Here is a 19,534-nt window from a genome sequence, read left to right as displayed (position 1 = left end):
TTCAAATCTATTAACATATTTACTGACAGATAACTCTGATATAAAAATTAATTAAACTTTATTTGGTGTACTGCTCGTGCACAACAATGCACATTTCTTAATATTAAGTCTAAAACTTGTTTTAATGTCACTTTTGATGAGGATTGTATGATCTTTAAATAATATCGGTCTTTCAATGTATAATATTTAAAGTGTATCTGAAGTATACTTTCAATAGTTCCACTTTAGCACAATCAAATATTCTAAGCATATCTTTAATTGTACTTCAGCACTACTTCTGTACAATAAAAGTGCATTAAGTACAAAATTATTTGTTCCAATTTAGCAGACTTTAAGTATACCAGTGTTTAGTACACTAAAAGTACAATTTCAGGGCATTTTATTAAGTATATAAATATGACAATATATTTGTAGTATACTTTTATACATTTAAGTATATTTATTTTTCACTAGGGGACAATGAAAAAAAAAACTGAAAAACCCTACAAAATTAATACAACTTTAACATGAAAACAGAAAATATCAAATAAAAGTGAATTCAAACTTTTAATAAAACTTACTAATAAATTACTTTTTAAACAAAAACATGTTAATCATGTTTCTGGTTTGACAGGAAGTGGCTGAGCCGCTACAGGACCTGAAGGAGGGCATGGATCAGCTTGAGAAGAACAGAACGCTGCGCTTCATCTTATCGACTCTGCTGGGGATCGGAAACTTCCTAAATGGCTCCAGCGTGAGACTTCAGCATGACACACACTGAAACGCTTTATTATCATTATATTGATGTATCTGACTGATGATGATAATATTTGCGCAGGCCAAAGGCTTCGATCTGACGTATCTGGAGAAGGTTCCTGAGGTGAAGGACACGGTTCATAAGCAGTCGCTCCTGCACCACGTCGGCAGCATCGTGGTGGAGAACTTCCCCGACAGCACAGACCTGTACTCTGAGATTGGCGCCGTCACACGTTCCGCTAAAGTAATACACGCGCCTACAGTAACACGCACTCCTATAAAGTAACACGCTCAGATAAAGTAACACGCACTCCTATAAAGTAACACGCTCAGATAAAGTAACACACGCTCCTAACGTAACACGCTCCGCTAAAGTAACACGCACTCCTATAAAGTAACACACTCAGATAAAGTAACACATGCTCCGCTAAAGTAACACGCTCCTCTAAAGTAACTCACGCTCCGCTAAAGTAACACACGCTCCTAACGTAACACGCTCTGCTAAAGTAACACGCACTCCTATAAAGTAACACACTCAGATAAAGTAACACATGCTCCTCTAAACTAACACACGCTCCTCTAAAGTAACTCACGCTCCTCTAAAGTAACACACGCTCCTCTAAAGTAACACACGCTCCTCTAAAGTAACTCACGCTCCTCTAAAGTAACTCACGCTCCTCTAAAGTAACTCACGCTCCGCTAAAGCAACACACGCTCCGCTAAAGCAACACACGCTCCACTAAAGCAACACACGCTCCTCTAAAGTAACTCACGCTCCTCTAAAGTAACTCACGCTCCGCTAAAGCAACACACGCTCCGCTAAAGCAACACACGCTCCGCTAAAGCAACACACGCTCCGCTAAAGTAACACACGCTCCTCTAAAGTAACACACGCTCCGCTAAAGCAACACACGCTCCGCTAAAGTAACACACGCTCCTCTAAAGTAACACACGCTCCGCTAAAATAACACATGCTCCGCTAAAGTAACACACGCTCCTCTAAAGTAACACACGCTCCTCTAAAGTAACACACGCTCCTCTAAAGTAACACATTCTCCGCTAAAGTAACACATTCTCCGCTAAAGTAACACACGCTCCTCTAAAGTAACTCGCGCTCCTCTAAAGTAACACACGTTCCTCTAAAGTAACACATGCTCCGCTAAAGTAACAGTGTAGTAACCTGTTCCTGCTGATCCTGAGCAACATGTTTAGGGTAGTGCTGTCAAACAATTAATCGCTATTAATCGGATCCAAAATAAACGTTTTTGTTTACATACTATATGTATGTTTACTGTGCATATTTTTTATGCATATATAAATACACACACATGCATGTATATATTTTGAAAATATTTACATGTATTTATATATTTATATTATGTATCAATATATTTAATATAGAAACAGCATATTTTTCTTAAATATATGCATGGATGTGTTTGTATTTATATATACATAATAAATATACACAATACAAACAGTTTTAAAAAATAATTAAAATGAGGAAAACTTTCAAATGAGAAGTTAAAATGTATTAAATTAAATAAAAACTATGTAGACATTTTTTTTAAATGCAAATGAGGAATGAAAATTTATTAAATTAAATACTTATTTTATTTTATTAATTTATAATACAAAAATGTATAAACATTAAAAACAACCAAATAAAAATAACTTGTTTTTAAAATTAGTAAAACTTGCAAATGAGGAATAAAAATGTATTGTAATTAAATACAAATTAATAAGATAAAAATAAAAAGTAATAAAAAATGTATGAATATTAAAAACCACCAAATGAGAAGAATTTGCTAAATTATTAAATAAAAAAAAAATTACTAAAAACTATATAGACATAAAAAAAAAAAAAAAATGACAAAAAACAAACAAACTAAAACTTGAACAAAAATGAAAATGAAAATATTAAAATAAAAACTACAGTAATAAACTGTAATAGTAGATGAATGCTGCGGAAGTAACATCTGTGTTTGTGTCTTCGGTCCACAGGTGGACTTCGACCAGCTGCAGGAGACACTGACTCAGATGGAGTGGCGCTGCAAAGCATCATGGGACCACCTGAAAGTCATCGCAAAGCACGAGATGAAGCCGGCGCTGAAGCAGAAGATGTCGGACTTCCTGAAAGACTGCGCCGAGAAAATCATCATCCTCAAAACTGTCCACCGCAGGATCATAAACAGGTGAAGAGTGAGCGCCAGAGGTCATGCGGTCTGTTTGCTAAAGCTCAGTCTGGGTCATGTGACATTAATCAATATAAGCTTTAACAGGTTTCATTCGTAAAAAATTATTTGAAATCAGGAAAATTTTGAAATCATTAAAATAATAAAAATGTTGAATAATATAAAAAAAACACTTAATTAATTAATTAAATTCATAATTCATTAAAATTTATTAAAATAATCAAAATGTGAATTTTTTTTTTTTTTTTTTTAAAGCAATAGAAATAAAACACTATAATAAAATAAAATCCTAAAAATAAGAATCATTTTAAAGTAAATAAAAATTTACAAAAAAGAAACGAAAAACTACCATTTAGTGAAGTCATAAAAATGTAAAATAAAATAAACCTTTTTAACATAAAAAGCAACCAAAATAGAACACTTACAAAAATTGAAATACTAAAAATGTATTAAAAATTAGAAAAATGAAAAATAAATCATTTAAAAATAAACAATCAAAATAAAATAGTCATGACAATATACATTTCTTATTAATATTTTTTTAAATAAAACAATTGAAATAAAATTCTAATTTATTAAAATCATAAAAATATAAAACATAAATCATTTAAAATAACAAATAAAATGAAATACTAAAAAAGGAATTAAAATGTAAAAAAGAAATGTCATTTTAAAATTAAAATAAAAACAATCAAATACAACAAGCATGAGAGATTAGAGGACAAGATTTGATGTCCAATATAACCTCTTGATCTGAAGTCAGACTTGATGGGAGTGGGTTTAATATGAATGGTGTTGTGTGTGTGGCAGGTTTCACTCGTTTCTGCTGTTCCTGGGTCACCCGGCGTACAGCGTTCGTGAGATCAGCGTGACTCGGTTCAGTAAAATCCTCAGCGAGTTCGCTCTGGAGTACCGCACAACCCGCGAACGTGTCCTCCAGCAGAAACAGAAGCGCGCCGATCACAGAGAGAGAAACAAGACCCGAGGAAAGATGATCACAGACCTCAACACACAGGTGAGATACACATACCTGCAAACAAATAAAACATTTGTCTTTTTCATTTTACAATCATTTATTTTTATTTTACATTTTTATTATTTGTATTGATTTTTATTCTTTTTAAATGATTGATTTTTTTGGGGGACTTTTTTATCATTTGAATACATTTTTTAGTATTTGATTTAATTGTTTTATTTTTTAAGTTATTTATCTTAATTTTACATTTTTATGATTTATGTTTTTATAATTTATTTTATTATTATTTGAATGAATTTTTAGTATGTGTTCTATTTAGATTTTTTTTAATGATTTATTTTTATTTTACATTTTTATGATTTTAATTCTTAGTATTTTATTTTGATTGTTTTTATTTTAAAATGTTTCATTTTAGCTTACATTTTAATAATTTCAATTTGTTCAGTTTTTGTTTTAAATTGTAAATTTTTATTTTACATTTTATGATTTTAATACATTTAATTGATTTCTGGTGGTTTTTATTGTTTTTATTTTAATATGATTTGATTTTTAATTTTTATCATTTTAATAATTTATCATATATATTTTAGGAATATGTTTAATAAATCATTCATTTTGATTGTTTTTCCAAGTATTTTTTTTTTTTTTTTATGATTTTAATAATGAAATCATATTTGAATTTTAATAAAAATTATTTATTGTATGATTTTTTTTTTTTGCATTTTTATTTATTTATTTTTTATCATTTATTTAATTTTTTATAATTTTAAGAAATGTTCTTTTTGAATGTTTTTATTTTTAAATAATTTTTCTGGTACAAATTTTTGATGGCAAAGCACTGCTCTAAACTAACCCACCCTTTCACTTTTCAGATTAGAACAGATAAAAACCGTGTTTAATGTTCTTGGCTCGAGCAGCAATCCTAATGCGACAGTGTAAAGAGGAAGATGATCGCTGTGTGTTTTTACACTGTAGGCCTGAGCAATGGAGAGAGGATTTGTGATTATGTGTCTGAACGCTCTCCACATGTACAGCGGTTATTAGTTTATTCTGCTCATCATTCACTCACCGCTCGTGGTGTTTACTGGTGGAGACATTGTGGGCTCAAATCCCAAGATATGCTTAACCTGACTTCACTTGAGCGAGGTTACAGCGGTTTGAACACTGAAATAACAATCACGAGTCATCTCATGGAGGAACAGCGCCATCTTCAGGAACAAATGAGGTCCTTTTCTCTCTAGAGGAGAAAAGATGATCATTCACTGATGTGGGCGGAGCTAGAGATTTTCATTGTGGTGTGGGCGGAGCTAGGGTTGTGATTATTTTGTGATGTGGGCGGAGCTAGAGATTTTCATTAGTGATGTGGGCAGAGCTGGGGTTGTGATTTATTCACAGATGTGGGTGGGATTATAGTAGTGAATGTGGGCGGGACTGTAGATATTTAGTGATGTAGGCAGAGCTATAGTTGGGATTATTTAGTGATGTGGGTGGAGCCCTATATTTTCATTAGTGATGTGGGTGGAGCTGGGGTTTTGATTATTTACAGATGTGGGTGGGGCTATAGTAGTAAATGTGAGCGGGACTGTAGATATTATTAAGTGATGTGGGCGGAGCTAGAGTTGTGATTATTTTGTGATGTGGGCAGAGCTAGAGATTTTCATTATTGATGTGGGCGGAGCTGGGGATGTGATTATTCACAGATGTGGGTGGGACTATAGATATTATCTTGTGATGTGGGCAGAGCTAGAGATTTTCATTAGTGATGTGGGCAGAGCTATAAATATGAATATTTTATGTTGTGGGCGGGGCTAGATTGATGAATATTTATAAATCTGCTTGTATGACAATCTCTACCACACTACTTGAGACTACAGATGGTTGATTGTTGATTTCTCTGTTTCTCACCCCAGACGGATGAAGAAGAGGACAATGAGGTATGAGGGCGTGTGTTTGTTCTGACGGATATTAACCGTTCATGTTTTAATGGCTTGTTAAAGCTGCCAGCGTTACTAATGGAGCATCAGTGTATAACCCGGATCAGATCTGCACATGTGGTGCTTCTAACCTGGAAGCGCTCAGCTGTGTTTTTGTCTTGATTTAGTCTGATGCATGTGTGTGTGTGTAATCTTGAGAGTTTGAGGTGTAAATGTGCAAATGATTCTTTACACCAGGGATTCCCAAACGTTTTTGTCAGTCGAACCACTTTAACCTAAAATACTTTTTTAACAACAAATTCACATTCATGGTTCTCTGATGTTGGTTAATAGTCAAAATGCAAGTAAACTACTAAAATATTTCATATTTTTTAATCTTTATTTTAATTGTTTTATTTTAAGAGTGTTTATTTTAATTTGAGATTATGATTTATTTAAACTCTCGTATTTTATTTTGAATGTATTTTTTATATATATTTAAAGTATAAAAAATATTTTAAATTTGAAAACAAAAAAAATCAAAACACTAACATTTAAATAAGTAATACGTTTTTATTTTGGTGGTTTTTATTTTCAAATCATTTATTTTAATTTAACATTTATGTGTTAAATCTTAAGTGTTTTATTTTCAAATAATTTGTTTATGATTTATTAAAATTTTATTAAGTGTATCATTTTGATAAAAAATAATAAAAGTTTATTTCAAATAATCAAAATCTTAATTTATAAATAATTTGCAAAATAAATTAATAAAAGCAATAAATAAAAAATAAGATTTTTTTTTTATTATTATTTTAATTTAACATTTTGATGTTTATAAACTGTATAATTTATGATAATGTATAATCAGTATGTATTTTGTGATGGTCTGTGTGTGTGTGTGTGTGCAGGCGGGTCGTGTGTGTGTGAGCAGCAGCAGCAGCAGCAGCGCTCCTCCTGTCGGGCCACAGACGGAGCCGCAGAGTTTGTGTCACGCTGAAGACACAGCCGAACATGAGCAGATGAAGGTCGTGCTGAAGAGCAGCATGCAGAGAGGAGACAACGACAGCACTGGAGCGACGGGCCTCAGGATGCGCACGCGCACACGCGCCAGCAGAGGTCACACACACTCTCTCTCTCTCTCTCACACACTCACTCACACACACATCTTTGTTTTTGTGAATTGTGGGGACATTCCATAGGCGTAATGGTTTTTATACTGTACAAACCATATTTTCTATCGCCCTACACCAATTCTACACCTAAACCTACCCCTTACAGGAAACTTTGTTTATTATTACTTTCTCAAAAAAAACTTATTCTGTATGATTTATAAGCCTTTTGAAATATGGGGACATGGGGAAATGTCCTCATAAAGCACCTTCTCCTTGTAATACCTATGTCATACCCATGTCATTATACAAATTTGTGTCCTCATATGTCACAAAATCACACACACTCTTACACACACTCACAGTTATTCGCCAACCAACATTAAACCTCAGTCAAACATTCATATAGGGACTGAATGGCACATTTATGCCCATGTTTCAGTGGTAAATAAATTTCATCCGCATACAAATGATAATGAATCCCAAATTTCTTAAGCATAGAACCTGAAGGGAGCATATAAAGGGAAATAAAATTGATCCCAAAATAGAACCCTGAGGAACCCCATGCACAAGAGTAGAAGAATAATCCCCTAAACTGACTGAAAAGGAGCTATCTTTCAAATAAGAAGAGAACCATTTCACAGCTAAGCCTTGACACACACACACACACACACACGATCAGTGTTCATGTGTAGAAACACATTCAGCTGAATCTTTGTAACATCCTCGTGTCTCTCTGTAGGCCGCACCGCATGGGCCGCAGTGAATGAAGAGTCTCAGTGCGCAACGGACGAAGCTGCAGATGAGATCATGGAGAGAATCGTACGATCAGCCACTCAGAGTCCCAGAGAACGAGCGGAACCCCGTGAACGACGCCGCTCACGCGCGAACCGCAAATCACGTACGTTCAGCTGCAGGGCTTGTCTCTTCACATTTGAAATGAAAAACTGAATTTTATCAAATGTAATTATTTACTGAACATTTAGACAAAATATAAAAGGAAATCATGTTTGATACATCAGGCTTTTATGGCTCATATAGTCTGATATAGTGAGCATATGGAGGAAAACCATAAGTTTTATTTAGCGACTCCAAAACATGCAATTTGGTGCAGATGCTGATATTTAGATTTACATTTAGTCATTTAGCAGACGCTTTTATCCAAAGCGACTTATGGAAGTGAGGACAATGGAAGCAATCAAAATCAACAAAAGAGCATTGATATGCAAGTGCTATTATATATATATATATATATATATATATATATATATATATATATATATACATTATATGATGAAATTCTGATGCTTGTAATGTAAATCAATGAGATCTTTATAACAGTACAGCAGATACTGACATAAAATGATCTAAATAATAAGTAAATAAGTAAGAAGAAAAAATAAAACCACATGTTAAATAAAAAAGACAAAAACTAATAAAATAAAACACATCTTAAACATGTAAAATTTAAAATAAATAATGGTAAAATAAAAACAATATAAAATACTTAGTAAAAAATTTATAAAATAAATACAAATGTTTATTTAATTTTAAGTGTTTTATTCAGAGTTTTTTCAAATAATTTATTTATATTATTTGTTTTGATTTTATTAATTTTACCAAGTGTTTATTAATTTTAATATTGTTATTTTTTACATTTTTACAATTTATTTCAATTTGTGTTTTATTTTTTTATTTAGTGCTCATCTTGAAATATTACTAAAAATATAAAAGGTAGTGAAAATAAACAAAAAGACAAAAGCTAAATAAAAATACATAACATAAAAATATAAAAATCAAATCATGTTAAAATTTATAAACACTTAGGAAAATTTATAAAATTCTTAAACAACAACAACAACAACAAAAAAATATATATATTATTTTTTTTATTTATTATTTTTTTTTTTTTTTCAAATATAATCGAAATAAAATACTGAAATAAAACATCAAAATGTTAAGTTTTAAATCAATAATCTGACACAAAAATAAAACATTTTAATTTAACAGTTAGATTATAGCAATATAACAGTTACATTCACATTTATGCATTTAGCAGTTCACAACAGAGGAAAAAATCAGTTTGTCAAAGATCCAACAATATTCTTTATTCTTCATAAGTTATTCTGGTATTTACTTGATAAACATCAGTCAGGATTTGACAGCAGAAAGACACGTGAAGCAGCAGCTGAAGAGCTTTTACTGGAGAAAAAACTAAACTATCAATCAGAAGGCATGGAGCAGATTGTGAGCTTAGAAGCCTTATAAATTCACATATGAAAAATGATACAGTTGTTCTTGTGTTCTTGAGTTAAGCAGAGACTAATGCTAACATTGTGTCTCAGTGAGGAGGACTCTGAAGGGCGGTCTGACTGCAGAAGAAGCTCAAGCGCTGGGGTTGGACACGTCAGAGATGCCTGTGTAATGGGACGTCCCGTCCAAAGCACACTGACGCTGTTGCCTTCAGCAGAACTCATCTCAAGACAACAGAAAATCCAACATACCACCTTAAAAACACGGTTTAATAATGAAACGGCTGCAGAATCTTTCATTGGTCATATGTACTCCAAAGCTCCGCCTCCACACTGTGTTTGATTCTAAGCCACACCCCCTCATTACATACACGCCTCACCAGCCAATCGCAGGCCGTCACTGTGATGATGTAAAATCCCTTTACAGTTTAGTTCAATGAAAGGAAAGAATAAGATGTTTTACCCCGACTGGACACTAACTCAGGGTTTGACCATCGTTTTATTTGAGTTATTTCTATTTATAACTTTCAAAAATAGAGGAACGGTGAAATGTGGCTTTAAATGTCTGGTCACTTGATTCTGCATCGGTCAGATCAGTAAAACTGTAGTCTAATACTTTGGGTTATTTATTGTTAAATGTACTATATGAAGGGACAACTTTCAACAGATATTAAATGTCTGTTTTTTTAAATCCTACAATCCTAGATGTGGTTTTCAGACAGTAAAACACCTTTAAAACACGCACAGACTTTTCTTTTTGTGCAGTTCATCTTTAATAACCCTCATAATGCATTCAGGTCTGTTTTGACCCAGAAGAAATACAGAAAAAATTCTAAACAATGCATAGTTTTTAGTAAGAGAACCAAACTTAGCAGATGCTTTAAAGTCCTAAAAATACACATCATTAATGTTTTTCAGTATTTTTTACAGTTATTCTTTCAGAGATATAACGTGTTTCGTGTTCGGGTCATTTTTGACCCGGCTTGTATGGAGTACCATTAGTATCACAAATACCTTCTGCAAAATAATCTATGAAGTTAAATTAATGACAGAAACATTTGTAAAATATTTTTAACCTTTTCCCTATATCTCACATACTTCTGGACTGAATTTTGTTGATGAACATGAATATGTGCAAATATGAAAAACTGACCATTTTAAATTTCAATTTGAAATTGAAAGTTTATGTAAGTAAAATGAATTTATTTTATTTGAAAAATTCTCAGAGTAATATTTATGTTTTGATAGAAATAAATATGTCGGTTTTCATACATTTTAGCTATTCACAAGATATTAATTCAAAGGAATTTAATTAAACTCTGTTCATTCCAAAGGGGTTAATTAACAGATTATATATTTTTTTTATCAATTTCATACAATGATATTATCCAATAAAATACCATCAATATTGAAAAAATACATATATATATTTTGCATCTTAGTTTTTTGGTCTGATCCATGTGTAATTTGAAATGACAAAGAATTGCTCAATTTTTTAATTAATAATAAAGGATTAAATGCAGTAATAACATGGTTTTATATTTTTTCCACATTCACGCATTCAAGAGAAATTGCTGATGAGATACAATATGGTTTTTAGTTAAAAAATATTAAGGTATGACTGTCTTATAAAATAATGATTCTTCATGTCCAAATGGGCCCAGAATATGACAATAGTATCAGATTTGAAATGCATTACGAGGGTTAAATGATGCCCGTGAGCTGTTTCTGGTTTCTTTAAGCATCTCTTGTTTGAGATGCGAGTGTTTTATAGCAGATTTCGATGTGCCTTTGACACAGAAGGAACTACAGTAACTCGCTCATTCATGTTTCTGATCCTCCAGGATGGTCGGAGAGTTTTGTGTCGATTCATGCTGTCATGAGAACCATCATGTTGCACCTTAACGTCCATTATTATTAAATGGGAAAACAAGACTTTATAAGATTTGTATGAGCTCTACATCAGATGCATTCTGTCTCCAAAAATTATTCTAAATGTACAAAATGGTGAAAGTATTTTTGACGATGAACGAGACTAAATGTTAATGCCCTTTTGTTTTGTTTTGTAATTTCTGTAGATCTTTTTTTCTGTACATGTTAATTTGAGGACAACTGAAGCCATAAACGCCACGCTCAGCGAGCAGCAGAACTAGTTTACAGTGTTTGAACAGAGAATTGTGTTTGTTTTACTTGCCTTTTATTTCAGAACACAGAACTTGCATGATCCACTCGTCTGTTTTTACCTGCTGAAACATCAGTAATGTTTAGTTTAGTTTGTTCTTGAGCACATGGAATCTGAGCTCATTTTGCAGAATTGAAGGCCTTGTACTGTAATATTTTCACTTTGATCTGCATGCATCACACCCTGCAATAAAACCCTTTCTGAAATAAGACCGCTGGCAGTGTTTGACTGGATCTGTGCATTTCTGACACCCGTGGAGAGTAATAAATAAACTGATCATGTTTGATCATTAGTTGATGGATAAACTATACAGGCCCTCGAATACATAAGAACATTTTAATGCATGTTTTTATTATTCTTTAGTCAAGTCAAGTCAGCTTTATTTATATAACGCTTTTAACAATACAGATTGTGTCAAAGCACTTAACAGTATCAGATTGGAGGATAGAGTGTCAGTAATGTATAATAATGAGATTAAACACTTAATTTTCAGTTAAAGGCATTTCATTATTGAATTCAGAGATGTCATTGTCTAGCTCAGTTTAGTTTAAATAGTATCTGTGAAATCAAAGTGACTCCCTCTGACCGAATGGAGAAAAAAACCTTGGGAGAAACCAGGCTCAGTCAGGGGGGCCAGTTCTCCTCTGGCTAGGATATTATTTATTTATTGTCTATAAAATGTTTTTTTAATTTAATTTTATCTTCAATTTTATCTTTAATTTTATTTATTTTTCAGCATTTTTAACATTTATTTCAAATTTATTATAACTTATTTATTTATTTATTTATTATAATTATATTATTTATTTATTTTTATTTATTATTATATTGTGTATTTTTTTATTATTTTCTCATTTTAATATTTTTTTTATTTTTTTTACTTTATTATTTCCTCTAAATGATATTTGTTCACTGAGATCATTAACACAAGAGCACCACTGTATTTCCATGTTCCCATTCAAAACACGAGCAGTTCCATTTCCGGCCGGCAGATGGCGAAGCCCCGCCCCTGAAAAAGTGAAAACGTGTGTCAGAGTCAGCGACAGCGTGACGCTGTAAGATCTGTGGTCTTTATCTGCGCAGCACCGCACATTAATAATATTATTTGATAATTAAACGCGACATTAGCGGTCATGGCGCAGAACATGATGCTGTACTGGGGCTCTGGTTCTCCTCCGTGCTGGAGAGTCATGATCGCGCTGGAAGAGAAAATGCTGCAGGGATACAAACACAAACATTTGTCTTTTGACAAGAACGAACACAAGTGTGAAGAAGTGAAAGCTCTCAATCCCAGAGTTCAGGTGCGTCCAGATGCATTACAGACCTGTGCCTTTTATGATTTCTTATGATTGCATTGAGCTTTTACTGTGTATGCAGCTTTAATTCGGCGACAGAACAGTTGCCAAACTTTTGTTTTAATATTGCACTTTTTTCCTTTTTATTTGCAGCTTCCAACTTTTAAGCACGGAGACATCGTCGTGAACGAGTCGTTTGCCGCGTGCCTGTATCTGGAGGTAAAACACGGAAGGGGCGTGTCGTTTGACCGAGGGGCGTTACGTAACTCAAATATTTATAACCCGTTATTACGTTGCTTTAAAATGTAAATTATAAATCAGTGTCCAGTTGATCACACACAAGAAAAACGTGTTTTAATTCCTATAAATCAGAAAATAATATGGTCTGCAAAAAGTCAATGCACCTGTAATCACCTGCCAAAGAGGGAAAAATGTCAACTCTAGGTATGATTGACTTTCTTTTACAATTGAATATTATGGAAGCTCATTTCTGCCATGCAATAAAAATAAAAAGGTAATTGCAACTTTCTATTCTCACAATTCAGACGTTTTTCAGTTCTGAGGGGAAAAACTCTGAATTACGAGATATTTAAACTCAGAATTGCAAGATATAAACCCAGAATCATGAGGTATTCATTTAGAATTGTGAGATATTAATTTTGAATCGCAAGATATAACTCAGAATCGCGAGATATAAGCTCAGAATGGAACCACAAACAGTTCTGTCTTGGCAAGGTTGAGTTGAAGGTGATGGTCCATCATCCAGCAAGAGATGTCTGTTAGAGAAGCTGAGATGCGAGCAGCTATCGTCGGATCATCAGGATGGAATGAGAGGTAGAGTTGCATAGCATCAGCATAGCAGTGATATGAAAAGCCATGTTTCTGAATGACAGAACCTAGTGATGCCATGAAGACAGAGAAGAGAAGTGGTCCAAGAACTGAGCCCTGAGGCACCCCAGTAGTTAGATGTTGCAACTTGGACACCTCACCTCTCCAAGATACCTTTAATAAAAATATAATTAAAAAGTAAGTAAACACTGTCACCAAAAGGGTCACCAAAAATCTTTTTATTTTAACTAAAGCCAAGGTAACACTCATTTTACATACAGCACACAGTGAAAATGACATGAACATGTTTGGCTAATGAATAAAGCACAACATAGTTTGAAATCACGAGTTTAAAGTTTGTCGATCAGGCGTCTCCAGGGAAACTGGACTCTCCCCCTGTCCGTATTCAAGTCACAAGAGAACACACAATCATGCACACTTAACAAGATCTCACAGCTGGATCCGACCTCATCTGCAAGGTTTGTGAAATTAAATGTTTATTAGACATTCAAAGACTTGTTTAAATGATATACATTCATATTTGCTGAATGCTGACGGCAACCGAGAAAGTATTATGTTTGACCTTATATTACTAATAATATAAAAGCAGTCGTTATAATACTTTTTGTATACATTTAAACATTTTTTTTGACAGTATCTGATTATTAAACAGACTTCTATCCGTTCAGAACTGTTAAACAATGACAGCGATCAAGAGGGAGAATGTGAGACTGTGTGCTCAGTTGCTGCCGTTTTCAGCACAGTCAAAATAAAAGTCCAGCGCACCGTCAAATTTAACACATAATAGAACACATCGGCCAAACAGAAAAAAATGATTGGCCAATGCTGATATTAAAAAATGCAACATATCGGCCGATATATCGGCCTTTGTGATATATTGGTCGACCACTAAGTCACACTAATCTACTTGTAAAACATTGCATAACAATCGGTCAGTTAAATCATCAGTCATGATCTGCTTTACAGAAACACTGACCATCATTGGGAAAGCAGATGAGTTGCATATCAGCTGATTTGCGTCATTTGAGAACAATAAAGCTAGAGTATCTTGAAGTGCACGTGTCTCCATACAAATTAGGTCACGGACCAATATTAGCTTGTGACGTGTTTAATAATAATTCTGATTATTTCCTTATTGCCGAAAAGTGTTTTATATTGTGCACTATATATTATATTGAACAACAGGAAACAGTAATATTTCAGTGTTTTTGCATTTATTTGTCTTCCACAAGAAAGTTATGCACATATTTGCTTGAAGAAAAAAAAGCGCAAAAGATTTGCAAGTGAATGATATGTGAAGGAGCGTAAAAGCAATATATTTTTTACTCTCATCTCATTTTTTCCATTACTATGTCCGTCTAGGGTCTCTGTTATACATAAAGATGATGAAAAAAAAAAATAGCGGTTAATTTGTTTCTCGTTTTTTGTTTCCACCACAGTAGGGATGTACCAGTATGACAATTTCTTATCACGATTATAGTGACCGAAATTATCAGGGTTATCAGTATTATCACAGTATTGTTAACACGTGCTGGAGATGTTCAAAAAGTACCAACACATCATCAACCGGACAAAATTTACAGCAGGGCATGCAAATTCTGTCAGACAGAAGCTAAATATAAGTCTCTGTAAATCCACTCTCTGACAGCAGGTGGCGCTTAAGGATAAGATGAATTACAGCTGTTTCCCGTAAACTCTGTGCACAAAGCAGTATTGCGATTAAAAACACTTCCTTTAGGTATTACATGGAGCGAAGATGAAAACAAAATGCCATCGACTCGCAGAAGACAGTCAGAAACGTCAGAGGTACATTCATATATTAATTTTTATAATTCCCTCAGCAGTCTTTTAAAACCTCCCAGTTTTTCTGCCCTGTTTTCACTCAAAACGAAACTACTCTGCGTGCTGTGACTGTTACTTAAAACTGCTTTATGCTGCACAGTATTTATTTATCGCGAGTTGTTCAAATCTCGGTAATCGAATACGGTTTTAATGATAATTAAAATATGAAACGGTAATACTAACCGTGGGGTATTTTATCATGAATTATCATCAAACCGGTAATCGTTACATCCCTACACCACAGTATTAAAAAAACAAAAAATCTAGTTGAGACAATTTCAATTTAGAGTTTTTTTCACACAATTCGATTTGTGAAATATAAACTCTAATATATAAATTGCGAGAAAAAAGTCGTAATTGTGAGATCAAAAGTCGTAATGATGTTTTTCATTTTTTTTAAATCCATGTCAGAAACAAGTTTCCATAAATAACCCAATTGTCTATCAAACTGGAATAAGTGAAATACAAATAATCACTTTGTACTAGTTTCCAATGTTTTCAGCATCAAATTATTTTTTTTTCTAGTTCAGAGTAGATACTGTTTTTTATTTTTATTTTCAATGGTAGTCTTTATGTGAGATTCTGAGTCAGTTCTGATGTTATATTGCTTGATGTCGGAAGGTTTAGTTCAGTTACAAATTGATATTTTTCATGGTGTTTGAAGTAAATAATGTCTAAGTGACTCTGAAAACATGTTTAAGGAAGAGTAGTAATAATAATTGATTTTTAGTAATAAAGTAATAGATCCAGACACTACAGATCCCAGAGCGATGACTAATGGATGTGTTTTTGGTTTCTAGAGTGCGTTTAAGTCTCAAGGCACCCGTCTGATCCCAGAAGACCCGTCTGAACAAGCGCTCGTCTTCCAGCGAATGTTTGAGACCAACAACCTGCAGCAGAAAATGTGTAAGTGCCCTCAACAGTCAACATACTTCATAAAAACATAAAACATACAAGTGTCCAGCTTCAGCTGCTGCTTCTCGTGTCAAATCTTGACTGATTTTGATCAAGTAAAGGTCAGAATAACTGCAGTCATATCTCCAGATGAACTCTTACTGGACTGAAGCAGCTCAGCTTTACTTGATTCTCCATCAATCATTTTCTAGATAAATCAGTGCTTCTCAAATCTGATCATCAGGATCTTTAGAGGAGCGTTTGTTTCCAGAAGCTTTACTTTCTCTGTTCCTCAGCGGAGGAATGATCTTCATCTCACATCTTCTGAGGAGCGTTTATTTCCTCATCTCTCAATCAGCATTGCATTATATGTTTGGATCATTTACATCTCATGTTATTGGAGATATAGACCACTGATATTTAGATGAATTGATGTCAGTATCTGCTGCACTGTTATAAAGATCTCAATGATTTCCATTACAAGCAGCAGAATTTCATTGTAGAAATATTAGCATATATACAAATATTTTTGAGTCTCTGAATAAAATTGAGCTGTTTTGTTCTCCATATTGTCACTGTATCAAACTATATGAGTCATAAAAGCCTGATGGATCAAATTTGAAAACATATGCACTGTTTTTTGTTCAGATGACGTGGCTTTCTATGAGTGGTATGTTCCTGAAGGAGAGAGACATGAATCGACTCTGAAGAGGAATAAAGAGAATTTAATCACCGAGCTCAAACTGTGGGATGGATACTTGGAGAAGGTTGTGTTTTATTGATATTTATTGCTAATATAAATCATGCATTTATTACGTCAGATTGCCGTCTCATTGTGAAGGATTCATCAGGTATTCTCTTCATCTAAATGTAATGATTGTCAAATAGTCATTGTTTTAGGTGGCTGTTGCAATTAATTCAAATTTAAAAAAAAATAATATTTTTTTAATTGCAACCTAATGTCTTATCAGTAAAATTTTTAGTTATGGAGGGTGAAATTGACCTTTTGCCTCCATCTTTTTTTATTTCTTTACTCGCATTACAACAGTGGAATGGATTATGAATGCACATGTTGATTGTAATGATTAAATTCTTGTCTTTATTAGTAGAGGAGATGCTGTTACTGTATTTGTGGGCATAATAATGAAGTTCTCTAATGATGAGTGATTTGTTCATCAGATGGGTAAAGGCTCGTACCTCGCTGGCAAGAACTTCACCATGGCTGATGTGGTTTGTTTCCCCGTCATCGCGTATTTCCCACGACTTCAGTGAGTGAATCGCTCTGCATATAAAGCATTTTTCACATTTTCTCATTAATTAAAAGTTGTTGATCAGATGCGTTATGTCATGAGGGCTTTATAAAATATGATTCTTTGAGTTTGAAAACAGTATCAGATATTGAATGCATTATGATTGATGCTGTCAGGTGAAGGTTGGGATGGGGCTGGTTTAATGTTTGATCTGGTTCCAGCTGTCCTCCAGAGCGTTGTCCCAGACTGATGGAGTACTACGAGATGCTAAAGGACCGTCCCAGTATTAAAGCCAGCTGGCCTCTTGAGTGGCTGGAGAAGCCTGAGGGTCAAGACACGCTCAAGAACCTGTGAAGAACATCAGGACTTCCCAAACAGCACAGCAGCAGCATCAGTTTTATGTTCAACTCACTGTATTAATTCACAACCCTTGGCTGTGTTCGGTCTTGTTTACAGTGCAGCAGCTTCAGTTTGTCTGATGTTTGATATTTAACCTCAATCATTCATCTTTAACCCAGCAGGCTGCATTATTTGTGAACTCAATTGTGAAGATAAAGCTCATTGTTATTGTGGCTGTAACGATTAATGTTAACAGCTTTTATTGTTTGGGACTAATTAAGTTTTATCCTGTTCAGTCAAAATAAAGAACATATTTACCATCATTACAACAAAAATAAAGAAATGTGGTTCAGTTTTAAATTATTAGCACTATACAAGTTCAGCGAACTGTTTTAATCAGTGTTTCTCCACCGGGGGTACATGTACCTCTAGTGGTCTTTCACAATTGCAGGGGGTCCGTAGAATCATTATAAAAAGCTTAAAGTATTTTTTATCATAAATATTGTTACGGGCCTTCCTAGTCTAGGGTCAGGAAGGGGATAACAAGGAAATTTACAAATGCAAGGCCAAAAAAAACTAAACTCTTAATAGGCAACAGGACCACCTCTCCTGTCCCAGCACTCCACAAAAATCACACAGATTTGTGTAACACTCAGGAAAAGTGGTTTATTTGACAAGCTCAAAAAAAGGTACAAAGAGGGGCGCAAATAAAGCTTCGGGAGGGGACCAGGCCAAAACAACAAGCATAAAAGATCTATCTTAGGGAGGAGTACTTTCTAAACTCACAAAACAAACAGCAGAAGTCGTACCCTACTCCCTTTCTCACCGAAAACATGGAGATTAAAAAAAAAGGGCATCCACCTCCCTACTGCTCCAAAAAATAATTAAAAAGGTTAACTTAAATCTCAAGTTCTGAATTTACCTGAGTAAAACAGATCAACAACATCTCTTCAAAGATTCAAAAGGAAAATACATTGTACACTAACAACCAGAAGGCCAACAGACCAGCTACTAGCACATGATAATGTCTGGGACAAGAGAAAACCGTGTCAGGAGGCAAGGAAGGTGAAAAATAGGGGGCATCTTCACAGGGAGTCTCCAGCTTTACCCACAAGCTCTCCCTCCAGCAGCCAATCAGAGCTAGCCAGTAACTGATGACAATTAGGACCAGCTGATCTTCATTAAAGGTGAAGGTGGCTTAGATAAGGGCAAAAATTATCCAGAAATCGTTTTACATGTCCATTTACAACCCTAGGATTTCTCCCTAGAATGAAATGGTCTGTTATTACCTTATTTGGAAGGGTCATGAATAATAATGTTGAGCTCTGCTCTAATTGGTTTCACTGCAGCTCATTTCAGTAGCTCACAGGACGGAAACAGAGTGAAAATATATATATTTCAGTACTTTCTCGTGCAGTTATATCGTTGGGTAATTATACTGTAAATAAAATGCGGGCATATTAATATGCTGGGCATTGAAACTGCTTTGGAATGCACAATCACTTTTTACTTTCACTTTCGAGATTCGCGATCGCACGTACTCTGTTTATACTATGAAGCGCAGTACTTACCACACATTGTACATGATCAGATGCTTGACAGTGGTGCTCAGGATCTGTAAATCATTCACCATCATCCTCAGTCATCTCTCCTGACTCTGTTTATGTGGAAAGTGAAATCTTATGTACTGTAATGTAACA

At 34.0% G+C, this 19,534-nt stretch overlaps 2 protein-coding genes across 2 annotated transcripts in view; both read left to right on the top strand.

The window, feature by feature from the left end:
* The window catches only part of LOC306885015 (FH1/FH2 domain-containing protein 3-like), a 73,775-nt gene extending 62,197 nt beyond the window's left edge, over positions 1-11,578 (top strand). The window contains exons 21-28 of the mRNA XM_079441323.1: positions 614-733; positions 818-979; positions 2,740-2,930; positions 3,741-3,945; positions 5,817-5,840; positions 6,731-6,938; positions 7,674-7,832; positions 9,277-11,578. Coding sequence (XP_079297449.1) covers positions 614-733; positions 818-979; positions 2,740-2,930; positions 3,741-3,945; positions 5,817-5,840; positions 6,731-6,938; positions 7,674-7,832; positions 9,277-9,356 — 1,149 coding nt within the window. The 3' untranslated portion in view covers positions 9,357-11,578. The remainder of the gene's footprint in view (positions 1-613; positions 734-817; positions 980-2,739; positions 2,931-3,740; positions 3,946-5,816; positions 5,841-6,730; positions 6,939-7,673; positions 7,833-9,276) is intronic.
* A 784-nt stretch (positions 11,579-12,362) lies between these two features.
* Positions 12,363-18,786, top strand: LOC306884945 (glutathione S-transferase A-like). The gene is made up of 6 exons (XM_079441205.1): positions 12,363-12,666; positions 12,814-12,879; positions 16,152-16,257; positions 16,894-17,012; positions 17,425-17,513; positions 17,717-18,786. The coding sequence occupies exons 1-6, from the start codon at positions 12,499-12,501 to the stop codon at positions 17,847-17,849; spliced, it is 681 nt and encodes a 226-aa protein (XP_079297331.1). The 5' UTR covers positions 12,363-12,498; the 3' UTR covers positions 17,850-18,786.
* Positions 18,787-19,534: the final 748 nt, after the last annotated feature.

Source organism: Barbus barbus (assembly GCF_936440315.1).
Source record: "Barbus barbus genome assembly, chromosome: 19".
Classification (NCBI taxonomy): domain Eukaryota; kingdom Metazoa; phylum Chordata; class Actinopteri; order Cypriniformes; family Cyprinidae; genus Barbus; species Barbus barbus.
Note: the sequence above shows the minus strand (reverse complement) of the source record. Positions and strands in the feature narration are given on the sequence as shown.

Excerpts from the sequence above, each read along its gene's own strand:
- LOC306884945 (XM_079441205.1), top strand. The coding sequence starts at position 12,499 with ATGGCGCAGAACATGATGCTGTACTGGGGCTCTGGTTCTCCTCCGTGC. Across the intron at positions 12,667-12,813 it reads CTCTCAATCCCAGAGTTCAG|CTTCCAACTTTTAAGCACGG; the intron begins GTGCGTCCAGAT and ends TTTTATTTGCAG. Across the intron at positions 16,258-16,893 it reads CAACCTGCAGCAGAAAATGT|ATGACGTGGCTTTCTATGAG; the intron begins GTAAGTGCCCTC and ends TTTTTTGTTCAG.